Here is a 23,086-nt window from a genome sequence, read left to right as displayed (position 1 = left end):
GCATCTTCTTCTTCTCCTCTCTCTCGTTTGCTATTGCAACTTCATCATCCCTGGGAGTGATACTGGAAGGAAAAATGGGGCAGAGTCTATGCCGCTCGCTGGCCCTAAGAATAGCTCAGTGTGCCAGAAAATTATGCCACAGCAACCTGAGCAAGGGCTCAAAAACATGAATGAATAAATTAAGAATTGCTGTGGTGGAGAATGCTCCCACCTCTGAAAAATCACCTCACACACTTCTTTGTTGGATAGATGAATATCACCACATCATCCTCACCTTCTCTTTAGGCATAAATTATACACAAGTGTTTCTATTCACAGTGTACCTGAACAATCGAACACCAGATAAGCAAGGAACACTTTAAAGGAGCCTGTTAATGACAAGTACCAAGCGCCAGGCATTCATTGTGACATTAGGCTTCACCAGTGCAAAGCCTGTTTGTCCAGTTGAAAGCGGGGGGAAAAACAAGGGTGTGCATCAACACCATTGCAAAAGTATTTACAGCTCTGCTGCATGGCAGGTATTTGGGCTTCAATGCTGTAAAAAGCAAATATGGCGGCTATTGGATCAGTCCACAGAGAGCCACTCATGTACGCTTATGAAATGGAGAGGCTGAGATGAGGAAGGTATCACCGTAATGTGAAAGTTGCAGTTTGGTGTGAAGTCAGTCGCCTGGTAAAGCTCATCAGATGGCCGGGAAAACACACGAAACCGACCTGCACACCCATGCACTCATGTGAATAACAGGTAGGGCCTACACGTAATTCAATTACACATGCACAGAGGATGAGTTTTATCTGCTACAGCAAAGAAGGCGCACACTTGCGCCTTTTATTTATTCCTCCAGTTTCTTTCCTTTGCTTTGTCTGAGTGCTCAGGCATCACCCAGCATGTGTCCATTGTGTGCAGTGTATACAGGTCACGTTAGCTCCTTGTATCATCGTTTACTCTAGGAGGGGCCCTGTTTGAGGGTCCACTATCGTCACGAGGCTGGGTGTGGTGACACATCCTTTCTCTCCGCCCCGAGGTGTTTGTGTAGCCTAAATAACGCGGGAGTGTTTTGTGTGGGACCCGTCCGGTTCGATCGCTCGCGCACACTTTATTAAATTATAATTTCACCCCCCCCCCCCCGCCCGCCGCCTCGCCACCGACACCACTTAATCGGTCAATAAATCTTTTTAAAACACTATTTTCCCTCCTCTGTGTTACGTTACAAGCAGCTGGCGATAAAAGTGAAAGCACATTTTCACCATGCAAAATAGGATGGCGTGCGCGCTCGCGGAGCTCCTGCGCTGCGGCAGTTGCCAGGGGAGATAGGAGGGGAGGGGTTTTGATTGGCTGAAGTGGGCCTGTTGCCATGACGACGGCGAGGGGTTTGGTAGCGTTGCCGTGCGCTGTGTGATCCGCGCGCTGCGTGTATGGAGGAAGCAGCTGCTGATCTGATCTCTGACATTGTGTGAGACAGACAACTGAATAAACTGCGCACAGACGTGTCTTTAAACACACCGCACCGAGGCACGCCGTGCATGATTGTGAGTATTTGGTCGTGTTATTTTTTATTTTTATTTTTTAAAAAAACAACTCACCGTTTTTAACCGTGTTCAGCCGATTACGGGTTGTGTTCCGAACAAGCTAAAAGTAAATGTGGTCAAGTGACTTTGCTTAGAGCAGCCAGCATGGCAGATCAAGCGACAGCATGTGGCCAGCTAGCTAATGTTAACGTTATATACCTCTCTCTGTTCTCTCGGCTCGGAGCTTGAAGAGTAGAGGGGTGGTATTTATAGCACATACGAATGGTTATGGTTTGATACCTGAATCTAGAATAACTGTAATATTCTGGATAGTTAAAATGTTATGCTAACGCTAGCAGCAGATTTCCCCTCACTTACCCACCGAGCGGCTGCTAATGCTACTTTGCCTCTCGGGTTTTGCTGGCTGAGCTTTTCGTTGGTAACCTTACAGTTCGGGAACTTAACTCTAATTAAAAGTGACCTGAATGTAATTCACTAAGTTAGTTCGTATCGAGTCCCCGTGAGTAGGGAAGTGTTGTGCAATGGTCCACGTCATTACGTGTAACTTTGTGTTGCTCATTGTGTGACTGGCTGTGACTGCCTGAGTGTAGTCTTGAGTCCGCGGCGATTAAATGCCACAGTATATCTAGCATTAGCTACAAAGCATATTGGTTTTCTTTGCTAACAGCACTTTGAGTGTGTCTTCCCCACTTGGCTTGGACTCGCTGTTTTCGTTAAATGTCTTTGTTTGTGGCGTAGTTCCTCCTGCTGTAGTAGGCAGCGATACATCATTTTCTTGTCGGTGTTAATTTGTCTGACCCTCATAGCTACAACTATTTGAATTTAATGCTATATATCGACGGCAGCAGAGGTTGGGAGGCTACACTGGCTAGCTAAGCACATGATGTAATGGATTATCACAAGATTGTCCCAGATATAGAGTGCTCTACAAACAATGTCAGAGTGTAGGGAAATTTCTCTGTTTAACCCAGTCGTGTGGACTTAATATCTTCTCGCTGAAAATGTCTTCGTATACTTTGTTATTCCACGTGTCTGCCCCTGTTGTCCCTCTACCTGCTACCTGTCAGCGTTCTCACTGGCTTCATCTAAAATTCACTGTGTGCTCTGAGGTTTATATGTGTGTGTTTTGAAGGAGAAAAGAAAAGCATTGGGAATTTTTTTTTCCTTGAGGTTATGACATTAATGTAGACTGACGTTTCTTTCTCCTTGCTTGACAGTTGTTAAAGCCCTGGTGATAAACAGAAAGACAAAGGCAACAGGGGCTTAGGGGACAGAAACAGACAAAAAAGAAACAGATGTTGTCAATCTGCCATAATTTTATTGCCAGAAATCTCCATGGTCATGTTGTGGGTCAAACCATCTGTTGTCTTTGTAGGTGTAGTATGTATCTGATCCTGTACATGTTTGTATGTACAGTACCCTCTGAAGGGTGAGTACTTTTGCCTCCCAGAATAGACGAGAGTCTGCCAACTTTACTGACATTCATTACTATAAATAAGACTCGTCATGACCCAGTGATGCGTTTATTGCTGACGTGAAATGGCTTTAATAACTTCATGGATGTGAAGTATTACTAGTGGGATTGAATTATCTTAAGTTGTGGCCCATCATAAGTGCGTTTGAATGGCTGGAATAGGCCTCTAAGACATTGTAGTAACAATAGGTAGAATTACTACATTGTTAGCAAGAGGTGAAATAAAGGTGAAATAGGAGGCAGAGTGCCTGATCTTTATGATTATTCAAGTCTTTCCTCGTGGGTCTGCTCACAGTGTATACAGCTTGAATACGTCACTGGCACACATGAAAATCAAATGTGTTTAGCCAGATAAGTTGAAACTGAAATTAAGAGCGTGGTTCATGCAACAATTGATCACATGAGTCATAGAACTGCCTGGTATTTTTTTCATGTACTCCTGACGGTAAAGCCAGGCGTGTCCGCATTCTTTTTAAATTCATTGACTCAGACAAGATCAAAGGCTCAACTTCTTTTTCTTATTTAAAAGCTTAATTACCTGATCAGATATGACAATGTACTGCTCCCTGTCCATGTGTTGACTGTACCAACACAGTAATAGAATCAATGGGTATCAGATATATCTCATGCTCCTCCAGTGCTCCTGAGAATGCCACACTTCATTTTTAATACTTTGTAGACACTTTGGTGTCACTCTGTCTGAAAAGTTGCTTCATTGTACTGTTCCGAGGACAGAACAGGAAGATATTCCTCAGAGGATGTATGACAACATTGAAACAATATGACAATAGAGACCACCAAAGCACAGCACAACATTTGTATGGAGTGAATTTCGATCATACTAAGTGCATTTTCAACCTAACTGAGTTGTATTTTCCTGTTCAGCTATCAAGATGTGCTGGATATAATGTATACAATACCGTAATAAGAAAATGGTATGGCACTGGATTGTGACTTGAAGCTGTAACACCAGTGGTACAGAATCTGCCCTTCGAAATGGTGGTATTGCCATGCAATCAGCCTTATCACAGAATTGTGTACTCTGACCCAAAGTAAATGAAAGGTTGCGTCCACTAAAATACACCATGTTCTTTGTAGGCGTACGAGTGACTGTGTTTAAATTCCTTATGAAAGCTGACCCATGTGGCAGGAACTTTTGGTTTTGCTTAACACAGTCTGAACCTGGATTCTCATAGACTGCCTGAACAGAAAAGCAATCTTCATAACCTACTGTTCTCTAAAAACCCTAATTACCAAGTCATTTGAGACTTCGATTTCACTGCCTGTTAGTAGGACTGAGGTAGCCATTATCGTTGTAATGGAGGAGGTTGAATAATTTGACGATTGGCAGGATAAGAAAGTTGGCGGCCGCCGTTCACTTGAAATGAGTGTATTCCCATAATTACGTTGTTGCGTGCACATTGCGGTGTTTTTACACATCCAAAGTGGGAAGTAGTGTATTTTTTATTTTTTTTTAAAGATCAGCCAAAATCATCATAGTTTTTGATAAAGAAGCCTTCCCATTATGAGGGCTGTTAAAATGAGCAAATGCAATCAGTCATTAATCAGTGAGCTCCAGCTCTAACTGCTGGCGTGGGCCTATCTGGTTTGCGGAGTCGACAGCTTCATGCAGTTATGCGGTGGTTGGCTTAAATGGTTAAAGCTGCACTGTGTGTGTGTGTGTGTGTGTGTGTGTGTGTGTGTGTGTGTGTGTGTGTGTTTTGAAGGAGGGACAGCCCCAGGAGTAGGTCGTCTACTGTTGTCTCAGGCCTGTGACATTCTGCTAATCAAACATAGGTCGTAGCCTTGAATCTGAGATGTTAAACACCTGTAGTGCGATGTTTACACCCATGTGCTTTATTTAGTGGCTCTGGTCATGATACTGCTTTCCATGTCCTCTTCAGATGATCAACTCATCAGCCCTTTTTTGTGATGTTTCACATCATTTAGCATCTCCCAGGGGACCAGAGTACAGCTAAATGGCACCTATTTTTATCCTCTAAGCTTTCCACTTAACAGCTGTCACTATTTTACAAACTGGCGTCTACTTATTGTAGGTAACGTCATAACATCAACAAAAAGACATACCATGTCAAGTCTAAATATACAGTTTGAAAATGAATGTTTTGAGTTTCCACCTCAGTTTTTCCTCCATACGTCTTTCCCTGCATGTGTGTGTACAGAAGTTGCATACGGGCAATGTGTGTATTCCTGTTGTGGCGTCCCTCCGTCTACTCCACTTATTGTTTTACATCTCTCGAATGGTCACATTGGTCACGCACTGACTCTATCATGATTGACCCCCCCTCCCTTCCTTGCCCCTCTTTTACCCCCCAACTGTCCCTGTCCCTGCGCCTGTCTCATTCCTGATGGGGTGGACTTGAGACGCAGCCCATTAAGGCCCGCCTCCTTGACATAACCCTGATATGACCGTTTCTTTGATTGAGAGGAAGGGAGAGGGAAGCACGACTGTGTTCTGCGTCACAATGGGCCTTTGTCTCGTCACCTCGGGTTGAATTAACTGGATTTATTTAATTGACGGCAGTCTGACAACAATGACGCAGGCTTGATCAGCTTGTCTGCAGATGATCGTGATTTTCGAGGATGTGTGAGGCCATTGGGGATTGTACCGTCACCTTACCAAAGTTCGGACCCAGTGCCAACCAGGGAGCAACAGAACTTTAGTTGTAAACAGTGTTGTCCTTGGAACAGCACTGGTAAAGGGCTGAGAATGTAAACATGAAGCTGATGCATCTGCCACTGTTCCTTGAATGAGAGTCTTATACCGGGCTCTGTGCTTGAAACAGCTGAATCCATGAATAAATATGAAGCTCAGTTTACAAGAGCATTGCTATTTTTAAACGTCTGGCATTGTCATCACATCACCATGGTGATTTTTTGCCAAAATAAAGTTTGTTTGAAATATAAAGTAAACTTCATTTGAGCAGGTTATGTAACAGAAACACAAAGGCACCAAATATGTGAATGGATTTCTCTTTCTGACATTATATTGTAATGCTTTATAGGTTTCCATGTGAGAAATTTGCTCTCGTCTCTTTTTAATATTGCACTGTGCTGTAGCGCTGCATAAACATTTCTTGTATTGAGAGATGGTAAATAAGGACCTACAGGAAATGTTCTTGTTAGACTGTTTGTTTTACAACTTCAAACTCTGACTCTTTGGAGAAGTTAAGCTTATTTTGTTTAATATGAAAAAAAAAAAAGATTTTGTGCATACTCCAAACTAAACTGCAGGGGGGGGGGGGCTTGTCAGTGATGTTGAGTCAACACAATGGAATAAAATGTAAATATAAGAGGCTGTAATGTAACAAACAGAACACATGCACTGAGCTCATCTTTTTATATTTCTGCTGCTTACTGCATGCTCATAATTGCTTAAGTTCATTTACTCACTTCAGAAGCTTCAGTAAATACTTTGAATCTTGGACAGCAAGTTACTTGTTTTCTGTTGCTTCTCACGGTACTTGACATAGATAGTTTAAGAAAGATTTTATTATAATTTGCTGTAATTCGGGAAGACTTTTGTCACTTTGTCTTGCACACAGAACTTCTTTTGCAGACATTTGCAGTATTTAAATGGAACGTAATCTCATCCAGAAGGGCTTATTTTGAAATTTTAACTAACAATCCAGTCAGTTCACTGTGCCTCATTGTGCCTCTAAGTATATAGAAACTTGATTAAAATGTTCCTTTCAAATGTTTATCACATAGACTTCGACCCTACTGCAGAGGAGATACTCAGGCAGTTAGTGCTGTTTTTGGTGTTAAAAAGTATACGAGGCTGTTGCGTAGGCTGATTGGTGGTGAGTGTTTGTACACTTAACTTAGAGCCACATGACCCAAGAGATAAGGTTTCACTGTTGGCTGGGGGCTGGCATGCACTTTTACAGGCCTCACCTCTGTTGATGGTCGAAGTGCAGTCCTGTGTGTTTGAGTTTGAAATCACTGTGTGAAGTTAATGTCTCCTTGTTTTGTTTTCTTGTTTTTCCCCCAGCTGATAAGTGATTGCATCAGTCATTTCATTATGTTCGGCTCGGGTGTTTGTCAGCGGTCTATAAGCTACATGCTGCTGGAATTCATAGATTGCCAAAGTAAATACCACTGGTCTAATAAACGCTGCCTCTCGGCCCCTCGCCGCTCCAGTCCACTGTTGTGGTGTAGAGCAGAACCTTGCTGTCTCTGTGTGAAGTCTGCGTTTGTTTTCTGAAAATGAACTTCCTCAACAGGCAGGAGGTGTTTCCTCCCCTCCCGGTCCACTGTTTGAAACTGTGAGGTGAATACTGAGCGCTTCTGAAACATGACTGGAGCAAAAACAACTGCTCCTTTGTATAAGCTGAGTGCGGGGCCAATTGTAATGCTTTGTGCAAGCTTTTTCATTCGCTCTCACCTCGGGCTCCAAGTAGATCGTTTTAAACCATTGAGTAGTTTTATTAGAGAATGTATCATTTAGATGTGCTTTAACAGTAGCCTGATTAGCCTTCACATTAATGGATGCTTTACTTGTCATGACATAATTTGACCCTCTCATGAAATAAAAAAGACTGCCACTCTTGGCTACCTCGCTCTGGAACAGCCCCTCTCTCTCCCTCTCTAACTCAGCCCCCCTTTGTCTCATTCACATTTTTCAGAGCTCCAACCAGACTGGGTAGTCACCTAAATATCAGTTAGGGTTTCAAATAACAGCCCTCGCCGTGGGGCTTTGCGACACACCTCTGTGTATCTATTACAGAGGTGTAACTGGTTTGTGTCAACTGGAATACATCTTGTAAAGAGGGTGTGGCAAGATTACATCTGTGTGTGAATTTAAGGCAGCTACATACATAATCTCTAGAGTACTTGTTCCCAAATTTTACAGAAAAATGATAAATTTTATGTAATTTTTTACTGAACAAAAATAGCTGTCTAGTGCGTTCAGTATGCCTTAATGGCACTAAGTCAGTCCTGCCATGACAACCAGGTTGGCTGTGGCCTTTCCCGCTGCTCTTTGTCAGACAGGTTTGTGGAGAACAGCAGCAGACTGCTGGCCTCAGCATTTTCCGCCTGTATTGATCTCCCCACATTAGCTCTCTCTTCATGCACAGACATGAGCACAATTGCTTCCCTTACAACATTGGCTGCCGTGGCAACTGAATCCTGATCATGAGATTCACTCCCAGGAACCATCTCAAACCGGCACCTCTTCATTTTGCTGCCGCTGCCATCGTCTCCTTTACATTCCCCTGTACATATTTGACACGTCAACGGCTTGATTTGCCACTTAAAGCCATCTCCATATGTCTTTGTGTATTTTTGAATAGGCTAAGTGCTTAACAGGATAAAAGAGCAGTTTGAAAAGGGGGGAAAAATGTGCCTTGGCACCTGCTGTTAGTGCCCGCCTGTTTGCACATGAATATGATGAGGCTGGCGGTGCGCGGGGCTATTTTAACTTGCAGATGAGCCATCAGGTCAGCACCATTGCAGCTTTGGTGTATTTTCAAGGATGAGCTGCAGTCAACAGGCCAGTGCAGCTTATTAGCTCCCTCTCCCCCTCTCCACTCTGTACACACTAGTGTCCCATTATTCATCGCATTCCCAACTGCCTCTCTTTGATGCCTTTTTCATAAGAGCAATGATAGCTGCGATCATCGCTACAGCAGTGCGTAATTGACCAGCTGCAGTCACAGTAAAACACTTCCTGTGTTTGGCTGGATGCAGGACAGCTTTCTGTGTCGTCCACCACGATACATCTGTTGATATTTAAACGGCGGTCTTCTGGAGGAGCTACTCAAAAGAGGATAAGCGCTCCCTGCCACCCAAGAGCCCAGCTGAGAGGTCAGGGCTGTGAAAATGGACTGAAGTGAAGCTCTTTTGTTCTTTAAGGTTAATCAGTCATGTGACACTTTACCCAGGCTGTGACTTCTTCTCCTCTGCCTGCCACTAAACTGAATAAAGTGTACAGACAGTCATGGCCCGCCAAATGAAAAGCACAAGCATGTGGAGTGTTTACTGTTGACCCAGTATCAAGAAACCACACCTTCTAATCAAACAAAGAGCGATGTAGTCTTGAACTTCTTTGCCACACCTGTGTTGGCTTGTGGTTTATTCTGACCTTAATGTTTGCTATACACAGGTATTGGGTAGCACAGTCATGGATATAGGCTTGACTTAAACTCACAAGAACAGTCTAAATTAGGGGTATTGCTCTCGGACCGGAAAGTATATACATGTTTTTCACCTGATTGTACTGAAGCATTTAGAATTCAAAGCTTCAATCTGAAGTGATTCCTTGGAAGGATAAATTATATTGTCCTCCAAAACTGCAGGCTTGTCTGGCTGAGCAGTCCCAGTTCTAGTAGGAACCTGTCATGTCGAGGGATATCTTCTCGTGTTTTCGGTCTCTTGAGCAGAGATTTTCTTTTAACACAAATGGGCAGTTCTCGCGCTGCCTGACATATCTGATTGCTCTACTTTGCTGAGAGCTGTGATTCATCCTAGACTGAGGATATAACTTACATAGCCTACCTCACTACCACCACAGAGTCTCAGCTGGCGCTCTCTCTCCCTCTGTCTGTCTTTCTCTGTCTCTTGGTCTCTCTCCTTCTGTCTGTTTGCTCTGTTCTTCCATGAAACAGTTTTTCTATTGTTGTGTCTCTTCCTATGTTCCCTCTTTGCCTTTGGCCTGGAAAGCTCTTTGACTTACTTCCCTTTTTTTGGTGATAAAAATCGCAGAAGTGCATGTGGTACACCAGGAAACATCAATGGTGCTGACAATTTAAAGCGATGACGATGGAGGACTGACAGGCAGAATGCAGGACACAGTGTAGCCTACATGACCCCATATATGGAGTAGACAGGAAGTACCATTTTGAAAGAAGCATTTGTCCATTTAGCTAAATAAATCAGGCGCTTTGATTTAGAAGTCACTCTATGCCAAAATAGGATCTGTTTGCCATACGTTTATCCCCTCATTAAGAGTCGACTGGTAATTTTGTAAATGCACCCCTTCTGTCATCACTGACTGGCTTTGACGAACTGATTTGTGTGTGTGTGTGTGTGTGTGTGTGTGTGTGTGTGTGTGTGTGTGTGTGTGTGTGTGTGTGTGTGTGTGTGTGTGTGTGTGTGTGTGTGTGTGTGTGTGTGTGTGTGTGTGTGTGTGAGAACACTCCCTATCCTGTCTCACCCGCTGTGCTAAGTTTGACCCAATTCTCCTCTTTTTGCAAAAATGAGAAGATATCCCTTAACCACTAGTTCACATTTGCCATTACCTCTCCAAGCTCCCAACCCCTTCTCCTATCTTGATCTGGATCCAGAACATCCCAGACCACCCCGGACCAGGGGAACCTGGTATCCAGTGGGACCATTTTCAGCACATTCTGTGGCAGAGCCAGCCAACATGGATTACTTATTTTCTTATTTCATCTATTTATCTTGTTTGTGGGATTTGTGCTCTAAATTGAAGGGACGGCATGGTTGGCATGGTGACACCCAGGACATAAAGCTTGTTGTGAGCTGAGCCAGAGAGGGATCTCTTTGTGCTCTTGGCCTCACTAACCAGTATAAAAGACCATAGCTTGTATTTTCTGGTTCAAACAGAGTTATTCAGGTTTAAATATGTACTTATTTACCTATTGCATCTTGTGGTGTTCAGAGACAGTTTTCCTGTTGCTCTAATCCAAATCATAACTCAGTACTTGAGGTTAAATTGAGGGATGCATGTTACAGATTATTTGTTTTTAGATTTTTTTTTGACATCAGATAAGAAGGGAAGTGCAAGTGCAGATTGCCCACTAGTTAACTGATCACGAATGAAAACATTTTCTTGGACAAATTAAAAAAAAAAGTGAAAAAGTGAAATCATTGTCATATGAATGGAGGTACTTTTTTGGATTTGTTTAATGATACAGGACTCTGGCAATATTGAATTTCCTGTTGCTGTCAAATGACAAACAACTTGTGGATCCATAGCCTCTTTACACTACTTAATCTGGCATGTGACAAATTGAGACTTGATCTTGGCTGAATGCAGATCAATCTGTAAGAGCCATCCACTCATTCCTGCAGTTGTTGGATGGTCTCATGCTCATTTACACATAACGAGCAGCTGGTTCTTGTCTGAGACAAGGTGGGCGTCAAGGAGTGGAGCCTTAAGTCGGTTCAGTTTCTTGAGAGGACGTCCTCGATGGTCCTCAGCTGGAGTCAAGGGGGAGGGAGGGGTCGGTGCTGAGAGCCTCTCCGTCCTTGCCAGGCGTGGAGGAGAGGGGCAGTGAGAGGGCCAGGGAATGGGATGGCAGTAGACAGGCACAGCCACAGGGGGTGTATCCCATGAGAAAACTTAAGAAAACAAGGCTGACGCTTGGAAGAGCACATCATTCCATTATGTTGCATCCATTAATTTCATACTGTTTTGAAGTCATCTGATAAAAACTGTCTATAAGCTGTTTAGTATTAACAACCTCTTTTCTCCTCTCTCTAGACCTCTTTGGTTTAATGGGTCCAATCATTGGGATGTCACCAGATAAGAAAACGGAAATTCCGGGTATGCAAGAAGAGCGGACAGGGCTCAGAGGTGTTTGTGGTGTGGGGACACTGCCTGAGGCTGAGTGTGCATCCAGTCCGCTTGCGACCAGTGTGGATCGGACCGGGGGCAATGAGGATGAGGAGCTCACCAACCTCAACTGGCTGCACGAGAACCTGCTTCAGAACTTCACTCTGGGAGGTCCAGAAGCTCAGCCCAGTGGCAGCCCCCTCTTTGACATAGAGGGAGACCTCGGCCCCAACCAGGGCCCATCGTCCTCCTCCTCAACTTCATCACATGGCAGAGGCAGGGAACGGGACTCGTTGAAGTCGAAGCCTCCTTTCTCGTTTTCCCTCCTCATCTACATGGCCATTGAGCAGTCTCCCAGCAAATCTTTGCCTGTTAAAGAAATCTACGGCTGGATTCTCGAGCACTTCCCTTATTTCTCCAACGCTCCCACTGGCTGGAAGAACTCCGTTCGTCACAACTTGTCCCTGAACAAATGCTTCCTCAAGGTCGAAAGGAGTTTGGGAAAGGTAGGTTAGCAAACTGTCTAACTTTAATACACTTATTTAAACTTGTATGCACTGTTTAAATTATGCTTCTTGTAAGTGTTGTCTTTGCATTGTTGTTGTATGTGATCTTAAAAATACCCATGGGCCAAGATTTGTCTGCTTTGTTTAGCAAAACAGAGTTGGTTTACAGAGCTGCAACGATTAGTCTATTAATTGACTCGAGTCGAATGAAAATTCATCATCAACTTTTGTAGTAGTAGTAAATGAAGAGTTCTGGACTGTTTGTTGGATAATACAACCTTTGTGAGGATGTCAATTTGGCCTCTGGGAAATTGTGATGGGCATTTTTTTCAAATATGTTTTGAGATTTTACGGATTTAACGATTAATTGATAAAATAAATAATGAAAAAATGAAAATAATCATTAGTTGCAGCTCTATTAACAGTGTGTTACAGTGTGGCTCATGTGTCTGGGTCTGTAACTCAGCCGTAGGGACCTCTGACTCTGCTACGATAAGGGTGGAATCCAGTCAAGGTCACAGATACTCCTTCACAGGAAATACAAACACAGCACACCAAGATAGGACTTTATCTCACGTAGCATTACAAGGTAGTGCAACAGTTTTAACCAGGGAGAGGAGCATCCCATAGTCGGCAACCTCGATGTATCTCTGTGAGAATAGAGCAAACGTGACCTAAAGTGGAAGGAGTTTGTGGAGAGAATCTTTGTTCCGCTCCGGTTGTGTTTACTTGTGTTTGCCCCCCCGTAAGATGTTGACCTCCACATATACTTGTGGAAGAAGGATGAATGCAGTCCTGCACAAACATTTGTGTGAACTGAAGGGGAAATTAGTAAAAGATTGGATGTGAAGTGGTGACTTCAATTCCTAATGGTTGCTATTTCTGTTTAACTTTTCCAGTATTTTTGTTGAGAAATACGGTGAGAAACAGGAGAGGTTTGAGCCTGAATTTTGGGGCTGTTACTGATTTTTGCAATAATCCCTCAAATGTAACATTTGACAAAGGTATATATCTCAGGAGAATAGTAAACGTTATTTTCTAAAATGACATCAAAGCACTGAAAAAGCTAAAATTAAATAGGAATTTAATAGTTAAATTACCTCAAGGAGCATTGTCTGCATTATGATCTTTGAGAAAGAAAGTTTTTATTTAGATGCATATTGGACAACAATACAATATATTCATGACTGGCCAATATTGGCTCAAGAAAAGGTAAAGGAAACAGCTCAAAAAGGGTTTTTGGTGTTTTCTCACAAGTCTAACACTATTACAGACAGCTTCTCTGCATCATCATGACTGTTAAGGTGTGGTTTGATTTTGTTTTGATTGATTGTCACTTGGTTACATAAGCAAAGAACACTAAAGCAGTGCTCAAAAAAAAAAAAAACAAGTTCAAGTTTAACAGAACATGCTCGTATGGGACCCCAGTGCTCATAATCAGAAGCTAATTAACAATGTGCTGAACATGTCAATAATGATTAGTTTTTTTGGTTCTCTTCAGTTTATTGCTAATGCTGCTCAAGTTTTAGAGAAGGGCGGGGGGATTCTAAGAGTACAGTCAGACCTGCGTCACACTTGTGTTGTTGTTGTGTTGTATGTTATACTGATCCAGGAACTGACACGACGGTAGCCATATTGAGCTGCAGTATGAGTTCTGACTTGTGACCGGTAGAGCCCGTGGTGCCAAGGCTGCGCCTGGCTAAGACCTTGTATTTTCCCACTGTGGGGAGGGAATGGTGGTTAGCACTCAGCGAGTAGCAACATGGTGAGGCGCAGGCCGCTCAGCGTGCAGGTGCACAGCATGAGCCCTTCGTCTGTTGAGAGACCGGCACCATTGTCACATGACGCTCGCTGGTGGTTTCCGTTGCCATAGAGACATTTCCTTCTTCCTGCATCAGGGCTGGTTGGTAATCTGAGTCAAGGTTATTCTCCTCCCTCCCTCCCTCCTTCCCTCACTCTGTTCTCCTCCCAGACTGGGCAGTACGCCGCCATCAGATAAAGTGACAGTTAACACACTCCCGCACACATCACCAACAGACAAATTCCCTCCTCGCACAGAGCTGCAGAGCAGCTATTTCCTCCTTTTGTTCAGGCTGTGAAGGAATTCTTAGTTATGCATTTTCTGTTTCCACTGTGTGGTTTATGATCAAGTCCTTCTTAAAGAACTATTGCTCCATTGTTTTGCCATTTGTGCAAAATGAGACTTGCTGTAAAGGTATCTGACACATCACTATGCTGCTTTCGCTGCGGTCTCCTGTATGTAGTACTCAGTTTGTCTGCTGAGAATGTTCTGATTGCAAACCATTTGATAAATAATTCTGTGCATTATTTGGATGAATAAAGAATAGGGTACAGCCACATGTAGTTTAGGTATGTCACCATTTTTATTTACTTTCTTTTTGGTTTTAAGGAATTTAGGCACATCTTGTATAAAAAGTTCTATTATTGCTTATAGTTGAAAAAGTCATTTGCTTTGCCACAGTGACCTTTAACCTTGAAGAGAGTAGTCTCTTAAAGGTTAGGTTACACTTCCCCTTTTTTTTAACATTTCATTTAACCTATATTTAACCACAAACAACAAATGAAAACAAACAACATAAAATTCTAACATAAACGAAACAAGAAGCAGACAATAAACAAGCAGCACATTAGATCAAGACAATGAATTTCACAATCTTTCATAATTGTGTATTAATAATATATAATATTTGATATAATGTTCACGTTCAGGTGTCTCTGTAGCTCACAGCAGGAAGGTGAATCTGTGAAAACATTAAAAGCGCTTTCTCTAAAGACAACGCCAGTGCGTGGAATCATGTGCATAATTTGTCTTTTTCCCTCTCTTGATAAATCATGATCATTTGTAGTGCTCTGCAATTACACGGATCACAAACATTGATTGCTAACTCTCTCAGTGTATCTTTAAATGAACAGTGTGAAGTATGTGACCACTGGCACCACAGTGAAGAAATGTTTTCTCTCGTAGGGGAAATACTAATACTAACCATTCATGCACATTGACCATGTGATAAACAGTCACGTTGCTGGTTTTGAGAGCAACAGTTGGCAAGTGTATTAATGCACTCATTAAGGTAGTGAAAAAGATTAGAAGCTGACCAACATGAAAATAAACAATGCATGTTTTTAAGCAATAGAAAAGGCGGCTTTGCAAATGTATTTTTAACAAGGTTTCAACCTTTATGTTGGGCTTCACGGATACAGGTTTTGGTTAGAAACGCTGAATCTAAATGTAATTTTTGCGTCTTGTCTCAGAATTTAGATTATACAAACCTATGGCAGTTCTGTAACATATTTTTGTTGTGGTCAGGCATCGGGACTATTTATAAGAACATGTCTTTGAATCAAAATTCCCCCCACAAGTTTCTTACTTTGAGGCCTTTGAGGTAGATGTAGAAGTTTGACCGTCCCTACTTTTCCCTACAGGCCAATGGAAAAGGTTCTCTCTGGTGTGTTGACCCCGAGTATCGCCCCAACCTGATCCAAGCCCTTAAGAAGCAGCACTTCCCTGCCGCACATGCCTTCTGCACACCACCCGCCTCCCCACCCAGGTAAACTGTCATCAGCCACTCTTGGCGTGTTTTGAATAATGTGTTTGTGTTGGCTTTGATGTTGCAGGAAATTGCTTTGCAAGCCAGACTTGGCACATCGCTTCTGTCTCTGTCAAATCAGTGCTACCATAAACCATTTATTTACTGGACTTGTTAGTGTAGGTTTTGACTTGATTTTGAGTGCTTTTCTACTTATTTGAAATTCAAATAAAAAAATTCAAAATAACTCAAAGGTTTGAAGGGTCACAATTAACTTTTTATTTTTGCAAATGTGAGCCTTCATGCATTTTTTTTTTTTTTTTTAACCTTCTACAGTGCCTCCTCACCCCCCCGCCATCTCTTTCTACAAGGCTGCTCGTTTAAAGGTGAGACGGAAGCAAACTTCATTGTTTAAGTTTGGATATGCACAATAAAAGCCGCCTGCCGAGCAAGAATGTGTAAATGTATAGTTTGAGTTTGTGTTTGTGCAGTATTTTGATTATGTTGCACATTTCAGTCCCAGAACATTCAGCATCACTGTGCTTTTATTCTCAACTCTTGGTTTGATTTCTTGCTTTCAAGTCATTGATGCCTCATGTAGACCATAATGTTGAGAGCTCCCTGTCGATGTCTCAGCCTCCTCTTCCCCCCGCCTCTGCCTCTTGGATCTGTAACCTTGACGACAGGCAGAGGTTCTGCTGGTGCAGAGTGTCGAGCACTCAGTCTCACTGTAATCATTAATAATTTAGAGCCCCAGAAGTGAGCTACGAGGCTTTTAGACACTTTGTCAGCTCTGAATATATCGGATGCACTCACAATATCAGTTGCTGGAGTTAATCCTCTGGTTTGTTTCGGCCAATCCATTCACTAAGCATTGATTGGGTCACTTTATCTCTAGTTTAAAATGATGAAAACACCCCAGTCCTCCCAGTCCTGGTAGAGATGCCATGCTACCATGCTTTCACTCTTTAGGACTGACCATCATGCATGTTCTCTCCTCTTCCAGAGTCTGACATTGATGCTGCCACTGCCATGATGCTCTTAAACTCTGCCCCCGGGCACCACGTTGACCCATGTAAGAGAATCCACAAGCAGCCATACTTTCACCAACTTTTTTGTGTCCTACCCACGACATTACCACCCTGTCATTGCTTAAATCTTCTTTTATTTTGTGTGCTTTAATTTGTGATATGTGTGTCACCTGTTGTTGTAAGCAAAATGTTGGTTCTCGTGCAGGAAGGTTTGAAGAACATTACTCTTTCCTGATTCTGTTCAATTTTTCTGTAAAGTGGCAACTTTTAGATGTGGGTAAAACATTACTAAAAGAAAGTACTGTTGTGCTGCAGAAATGCCGTATCCTCCAAATATTGAACTCCAAATATAAGAAAACATTTTCATTAACTGTTAAATCATAATGATTTTAATAGATTTTAGTGAAAAAAATGTTATTATTGATATTATTATTATTATGAGTATGGCCGTAGCCGTATAACCTAGCACAAAGACTGGAAAGAGGGGGAAACGGCTTAACTGGTTCTATCCACGCATTAGCACCTCTAACGCTTACAAACAGGTTATTGTTTAATCTGTCGAAATTAGGGATGGGATGATAAAATATGTTACTGCAGATCACAATATAAAATCACATGTTAAATGTGTAGGAAGACCTTTTGATTCATGATTACTTGTTTAGATTCTTTGAACATTTGTTTTTCATTTATTAAAAGATGTGCATCGTATATGCGATGCTATAAAACAGTGTGTTTCCTGACTAAATATAATGTTAAAGGGATGACAGTTTAAATGCAATTTCAGGTTTTATATTAAAAGTTTTAAGAATATTTAGATCATTATTGCAATTGTGCTGGACGTGATAAACCATGACTAGTAGAAATGTTGAACTATCCCTTTAACGTATGATTAATTCTAAAATGCTTTTGAATAATTATTTTGATTTTTATAGCTTGGCTTAGCACAAACACTGGAAGCTAGCCTGGCTCTGTCCATAGGTGACAAAATCCAGTTACCAGCACCTGATAACATTATTGTTTAAGATGTTCAAACAAAACAACTAAATCTTTTACATAAGATCTGTTAAGAAAATGTCTTTGTTGAGATTAGCTTTCGTCATTTCTTTTTTGTGTAGGGCCTTCTTACAAAGTTTAAAGAAAGAACTTGCCTGGGAGTTTTACATTTTTTTAAATTGGGTCATAATTTATTTGCTTGCACTGAATTCATTTGATGCAGTGACTCTAAGGATCACTTTGCTGTTAATGCTAACATTTGTACTTGATGGCATTTCTGCTTTAACATGCATGCAGCAAGATATTTTTATAACAGGTTTTCCCTCTTGGGCCCAGACAACTTTTGGTTCTGCTTTATGCTTGTAAACAAAGCAAGCTAAAGTTACAGTCTGTGGTTGACTGTGTCTGGTTTCTGCTTTTTCTTTCCCAAATAAAACCCCCCCTAACACAACCTAGTTTGCTGTAAAGTTCCATTAGAATTTAGTTGATATCTGTCTTAACCTATTCTAAACACCAGCCATAAGTATAACATGGACTGTGTTATAGTCCACGTTAGAGTGTTTATGGTGTTGTTACATGCTTTCAAATCTCCTTTTGCATTCTCCTTAGGCAATTCTGACGGCCCATTGGACCTCTCCCGGCCCGATTCTGTCCTGGTGAGCAGCGATCCAAAGCAGGACCACAACTACAGCAGCGTCGCCCTGCAGCGCTGCTCCTCCCGCTCCTCCTCCTCGTCTCTCTCCTCCCTGGATGAAGGGGGCTGCGACGGCAGGCAGTCCCGCCGTGCCGGCAGCGAGGGCTTCCACAGCGACGAGGACTCCGACCTCTGGGACGAGAGGGGCGTCCACCAGACTTCTCGCCGCCCACCCGCCATCAAGTGGCCCGTCGGCAAGAGGCCGCGACGCGAGGTCAAGCCAGAGCTGGATGAGGAGCTGAAGGAAGCCGCCGGTTCTTTGCTTCACCTCGCCGGTATACGCAGCTGCATGGAGGGCTCCAAACGCACTGTAAAGAGCACAAAACTTAACAGGAAATAAAGATTTCTTCTTTTTTTTTTTGGCCACCATCAGACTCCAGACCCTGTGAACCCTAACCTCTGACCCCTGATCGTGCATCCCAGTGTGCCTCCTTCTCCTAATCTGATCGTTCATTGGCCATTTCGAGCCTTTCCTTTTTGTTCAGGAGTATCCATGTCCAACAAAACAAATGGCAATAGTATCGTTCACACAGGAGAACAAAGCCATATAGAGACTTTTGTAACTTCGGGGGTATCTTCTGGGGATGGGTGCTTGGGCTATGGAGAACCATCATGAAACCTATCCAAAACGACCCGCCTGCTTCTGTTGGATTAGAAGATTGTGATTCAAGAATTTTTCCTCTGAGAGACAAAATGGGAAAAAAAGCTGAAGGTTTTATAACTCAAAGCGTTGCATGCTTCCTCCTCAAACCTGTATCCTCTTCCAAGTGAATCTATTTATGAAGCGAATGAGTGCATGTTTGTAACAGACAAAATCTAACCTCCTGGTGTTATATCAGTTTCTCCTTTTTGTGCTAAAGGAAAAAAAAATCGCCACTGTTTTGAAAGGAACCCTTGCTCTACGAATTCTCTTGTAAGAGAGACGCAATAATTAATCCACAACCTTAACTTTTTTCACATCATTTCGCGGCGGCTTTTATCCGAGGCAAGTGTGCTAGTTAAACTTTACAATTAAGAGAACGAAAGGAGTAGTACTCAGATCTTGTTACGGGGTAAACTTTATTACACACGAGCTCTGGCTGTGTTTCAGGATTAGCAAGATGTGGAAATGGTATTACTCTGCCACTGCCAAAATTTAGTTGCAAAGTTAGCTATACTACTTAGCTCAGTTTTGTGCGACCATTGCCGTGCGACACAAGTGAAACCTGTCTTCATTTTATTTGCCAATCCACTGGTGGCCCTGTCGACCCCTCTTTCATTCATCAGTGTGTTTTTGACATTTCCTGTGCAGACACGGAGCATATATTCACATGTTTGACGACAGCCTATGCAAAGTTTACATCTGCTGCGTATTGCCAGATGTTCACTGTGTGTTCATAGGTTATCCACCGTAGGTTTTATTTTATTTTCGTGTGTGCGTGTGTGTGTATATCATAGTGCATGTCGACTTCAGCCTAAACCTGAGAAGAGTTTGAGATGGTCGAGCACTTTGTTTCTACTGACAAAGTAGTCATACTGCTCCATTGAATGTGGTTGGTGTAAAGACAGATCTCCTTGCTTAAGCTGTGTTGTAGGGCTGCTTGCTTCTGGTCCATTTTGAATGCAAAGCTGGTTTATAGTCAGAGAAACAGGAGTGGTGGGAACTTCTTGCTCCATTATTTGAGTTTGCAGTTTGATTATACCTCCACGTGTTCTCCTTGTGTTTTCAACCATGTACTTCGGAAAATGATACAGCTAATTCCCTGTCAGCTGATCCAGCAGCCAAGTTAAGTCACAACTCGGGCGTGTGTTTTGGTTCTGAAATGAATAGTGCAGACCACGTTCAATCAAAGAATGAGACGGGGACAAAGCAGCTGTGGCTGGACAGAACTGGACTCGTAGGCGAGATGTTGAAGACCTGTGCCGCGCTCATGTTGTGCCCTCAGTTCTCGCCTGCCACCAGTGTTGCGTCCTTGCTCTTCCTCTGAGAACAAAATAAGGAAGTGTGCACACTCTTCTCGCAATGAGAAACGGAGTGTTTATTGTCAGTTGATTGCATGAAGTTCACGGAGAGGAAGTTGTGTAAAATGCCACAATTCTCATTTGAGCTTTTGAAAAAGCAGCGTACAATACAAGGTAGCATGGAAGCACACAAGGGCAACACTTTTTTTTTTTTTTATTACCCACAGTACTGGATCACATTGTGTCACAGTGACTGTTAGTATAGCATGCATGGTCAGTGCCAAACATTTTCTTGTGCCACTGATGTAAAACTGCGAAGGGCCATGGTCACCATATCCCCCTGCTGCCACAGTGTCGTTGTGATTTAGAGCAACAATGCCCTACTTTTTCTGAATCCTCCGAACAGGAAATGGGAGAGGACTCTAGTCGTTGCAGTGACTTAACCAATCTCTTGGTTTATTTTCGTCGCTTTAGAGTTTGAAACAGCAGAGTAAGCTGCAGTTCTCTGAAGTAATACTTGCATACACTGGTTTTGTTTAGCTGTGAAAAAAAGAACAAATTGTTGTTCATTAATCATCACCTTATTTATGACATTAATTTATGGGATTATTGAATGCTATCAGATACAGGTCATTTGAAACAAATGACTAAGCACATTTATTTTTTTTTCTCCCTCTGTGAACATCTCTTAATAAGTATTTTATTTTTCTCCTTGTCTTATTTTACAGCAATACACCTTTTTTTTCTTTCACTATGTTATAGTGATGAAGTATTTTGCCAATGTCTATTGTCTTTAGAGCGGGTGTTTTATTTTATTTTTCCCAATTTAACCATGACTGCCAGGTTTTCTTGATGTTTTGTTTTGCTTTGTGTTAGAACTGGATAGACAACAGTTAATTAACATTGATCCTGAAACCTTTTGTTGCCAAAATTGATGTACAGCTGGGGAGAAAAATGTAACATGAACACATTCCCCATGTACTGTAGAAGTTCTTTGAAGATGATTGAATCATTTTTACATTTGCCTCATGTTTATGTTTTAGATGTTATGACTAAGGTAGTCACAAAATTGAAGATTAGCTCTCAACCTCTTCACAGTTTAGAATCTAAAAAGAAAAAAAGAAGAATACTGCCACTCATAACTCATGCTTCGAGGTATTGTTATGGGATGTTGAACTAACTAACTCAGCCCCCTCCCCCCAGGCTGCTGCTGTGTAGTTTACTACATTTAAGTACACGGACAAATGCGGAAAAATTATGGAGAGACTTGTAGAGGAAAATCTCACTCATTCTTTCTGTAGCACTTGCAAAAGAAATGTTATGTTTGGTCTCAAAGCGTCACTGAGTCGAGATGATCTGCCGTCAAGTTACCTAAATGTTTTGGGGTCTGACTTGACAAACCCCAAACCCGGTCGCATCATCGCTCAACACTGAATATTGATTATGTGATTCTCAAAATTCTGTTGCAGTTCCCATGGGTATGATGAACATTATGTTGCATTTGACAAAGCTGCCAACCCAGTATCAGTTTGTGTCAGTTGTCTGCCATGTCTCTTGGACCGACACACCTTTTGGTTTTTGTATGCTAACCTCTGTTGATAAAATGTTTATAAGATTTATTTTCGCCAAAGATATGCAATTGCATTATATATGGTATTACAAAATATTAATAAAAACCTGTTCTTGTTACCGTTGTGAAGCATCTCTTTATTTCAGTCTGAGCTGCAGCTCTGTCTCTTACTGCAAATGAGACTTGACACATTTTTCTTGCCCTCCTTACTCTCCTCCACAACACATGAATGCCATCACTTTACATTAGTAGCTGCATTTTTGATCAACATTGCCACCTGCTGTGAAGGCCACAGGATCAAAATTCTCACTAATAATAATCCATTCTTTAGAGTGTGTGGCTGCTTCTCCATGTCGCTGCTTTCTCAGTTTTCACATAACCATGTTACAGCTGGCAAATATTCCCCACCAAGTCCAGCAGTTCAGACCTGTTTTGACTGCACGAGCTGTGCTCGGCACTACACGCGGCGGCTCCGCCACACTTTCCCTTTTTCTTCTATGTGTCTTCTAAACACACCAGCGTGGCAGGCTGCCAGAAAATGTACCTCACATTAATGTAAATTCCAGGGCTGTGCCAGTGATGGATGCATCATCAGATGTCCAAACGACACTCTTCGCTGTAAGTTAATTAGTCATGGAGGACTGTGGGATGAACACAGTGTGACCCTGAACAAGGGCTTGTCTGACTAGCCTCAGGCCCATTGGCACAGCTCTATTGTTCAATAGAGTCCTGTGTGTCGACTGGAGGAGTGGGGGCTTCTCCCTACTGACTGCCTCAATTCAGCTGGAAATCAGAGCAGCATCAGCCCCCCTCCACACACACACACACACACACACACACACAGCCCTAGCAACCACGCCACGCCGACAGTTGCCAGGCAACCAGACAATGCTGGAGCCACTGGCTGTGGTGTGTGTGTGTTTGTCTGTGCGCGCTAGAGAGTTTGTGTTTTGCCTCTATGCATTTAAGATCAGTAGTAGTGAAACAGCAGCAGAGGAAATGCATTTAAGCAAACCCAATTTGATTACTTTGCGTATTACAAATTTAACAGTTGATAGAAGAAGGACTCCACAGTTTTAGTTTCTTTAAAGTGGGTATAAGACAGAAAGAAAGATAAGTAGGAAGAATGAAAGAAAGAGGGAAGGAGGGAAAGTAATAAATACTCTGTGGTGAAAACATGAAGAGATTATTATGGATTAGGTGAAATTAATCATGTAGGATTTGAGCAGCGATGGCTGCATTAGCAGCATGTCA

The 23,086-nt window shown here is 42.3% G+C and overlaps 1 protein-coding gene across 1 annotated transcript; it reads left to right on the top strand.

The window, feature by feature from the left end:
* The first annotated feature begins 1,355 nt into the window (after positions 1–1,355).
* foxn2a (forkhead box N2a) lies at positions 1,356–21,956 on the top strand. The gene is made up of 6 exons (XM_037124154.1): positions 1,356–1,530; positions 11,478–12,055; positions 15,500–15,624; positions 15,940–15,989; positions 16,610–16,678; positions 18,237–21,956. The coding sequence occupies exons 2-6, from the start codon at positions 11,492–11,494 to the stop codon at positions 18,659–18,661; spliced, it is 1,233 nt and encodes a 410-aa protein (XP_036980049.1). The 5' UTR covers positions 1,356–1,530; positions 11,478–11,491; the 3' UTR covers positions 18,662–21,956.
* The last annotated feature ends 1,130 nt before the right edge of the window (positions 21,957–23,086 follow it).

Source organism: Acanthopagrus latus, chromosome 15 (assembly GCF_904848185.1).
Source record: "Acanthopagrus latus isolate v.2019 chromosome 15, fAcaLat1.1, whole genome shotgun sequence".
NCBI classification, from domain to species: Eukaryota; Metazoa; Chordata; class Actinopteri; order Spariformes; family Sparidae; genus Acanthopagrus; species Acanthopagrus latus.
The sequence above is the reverse complement of the archived record's forward strand: the minus strand, read 5'-3'. Positions and strand labels throughout refer to the sequence as shown.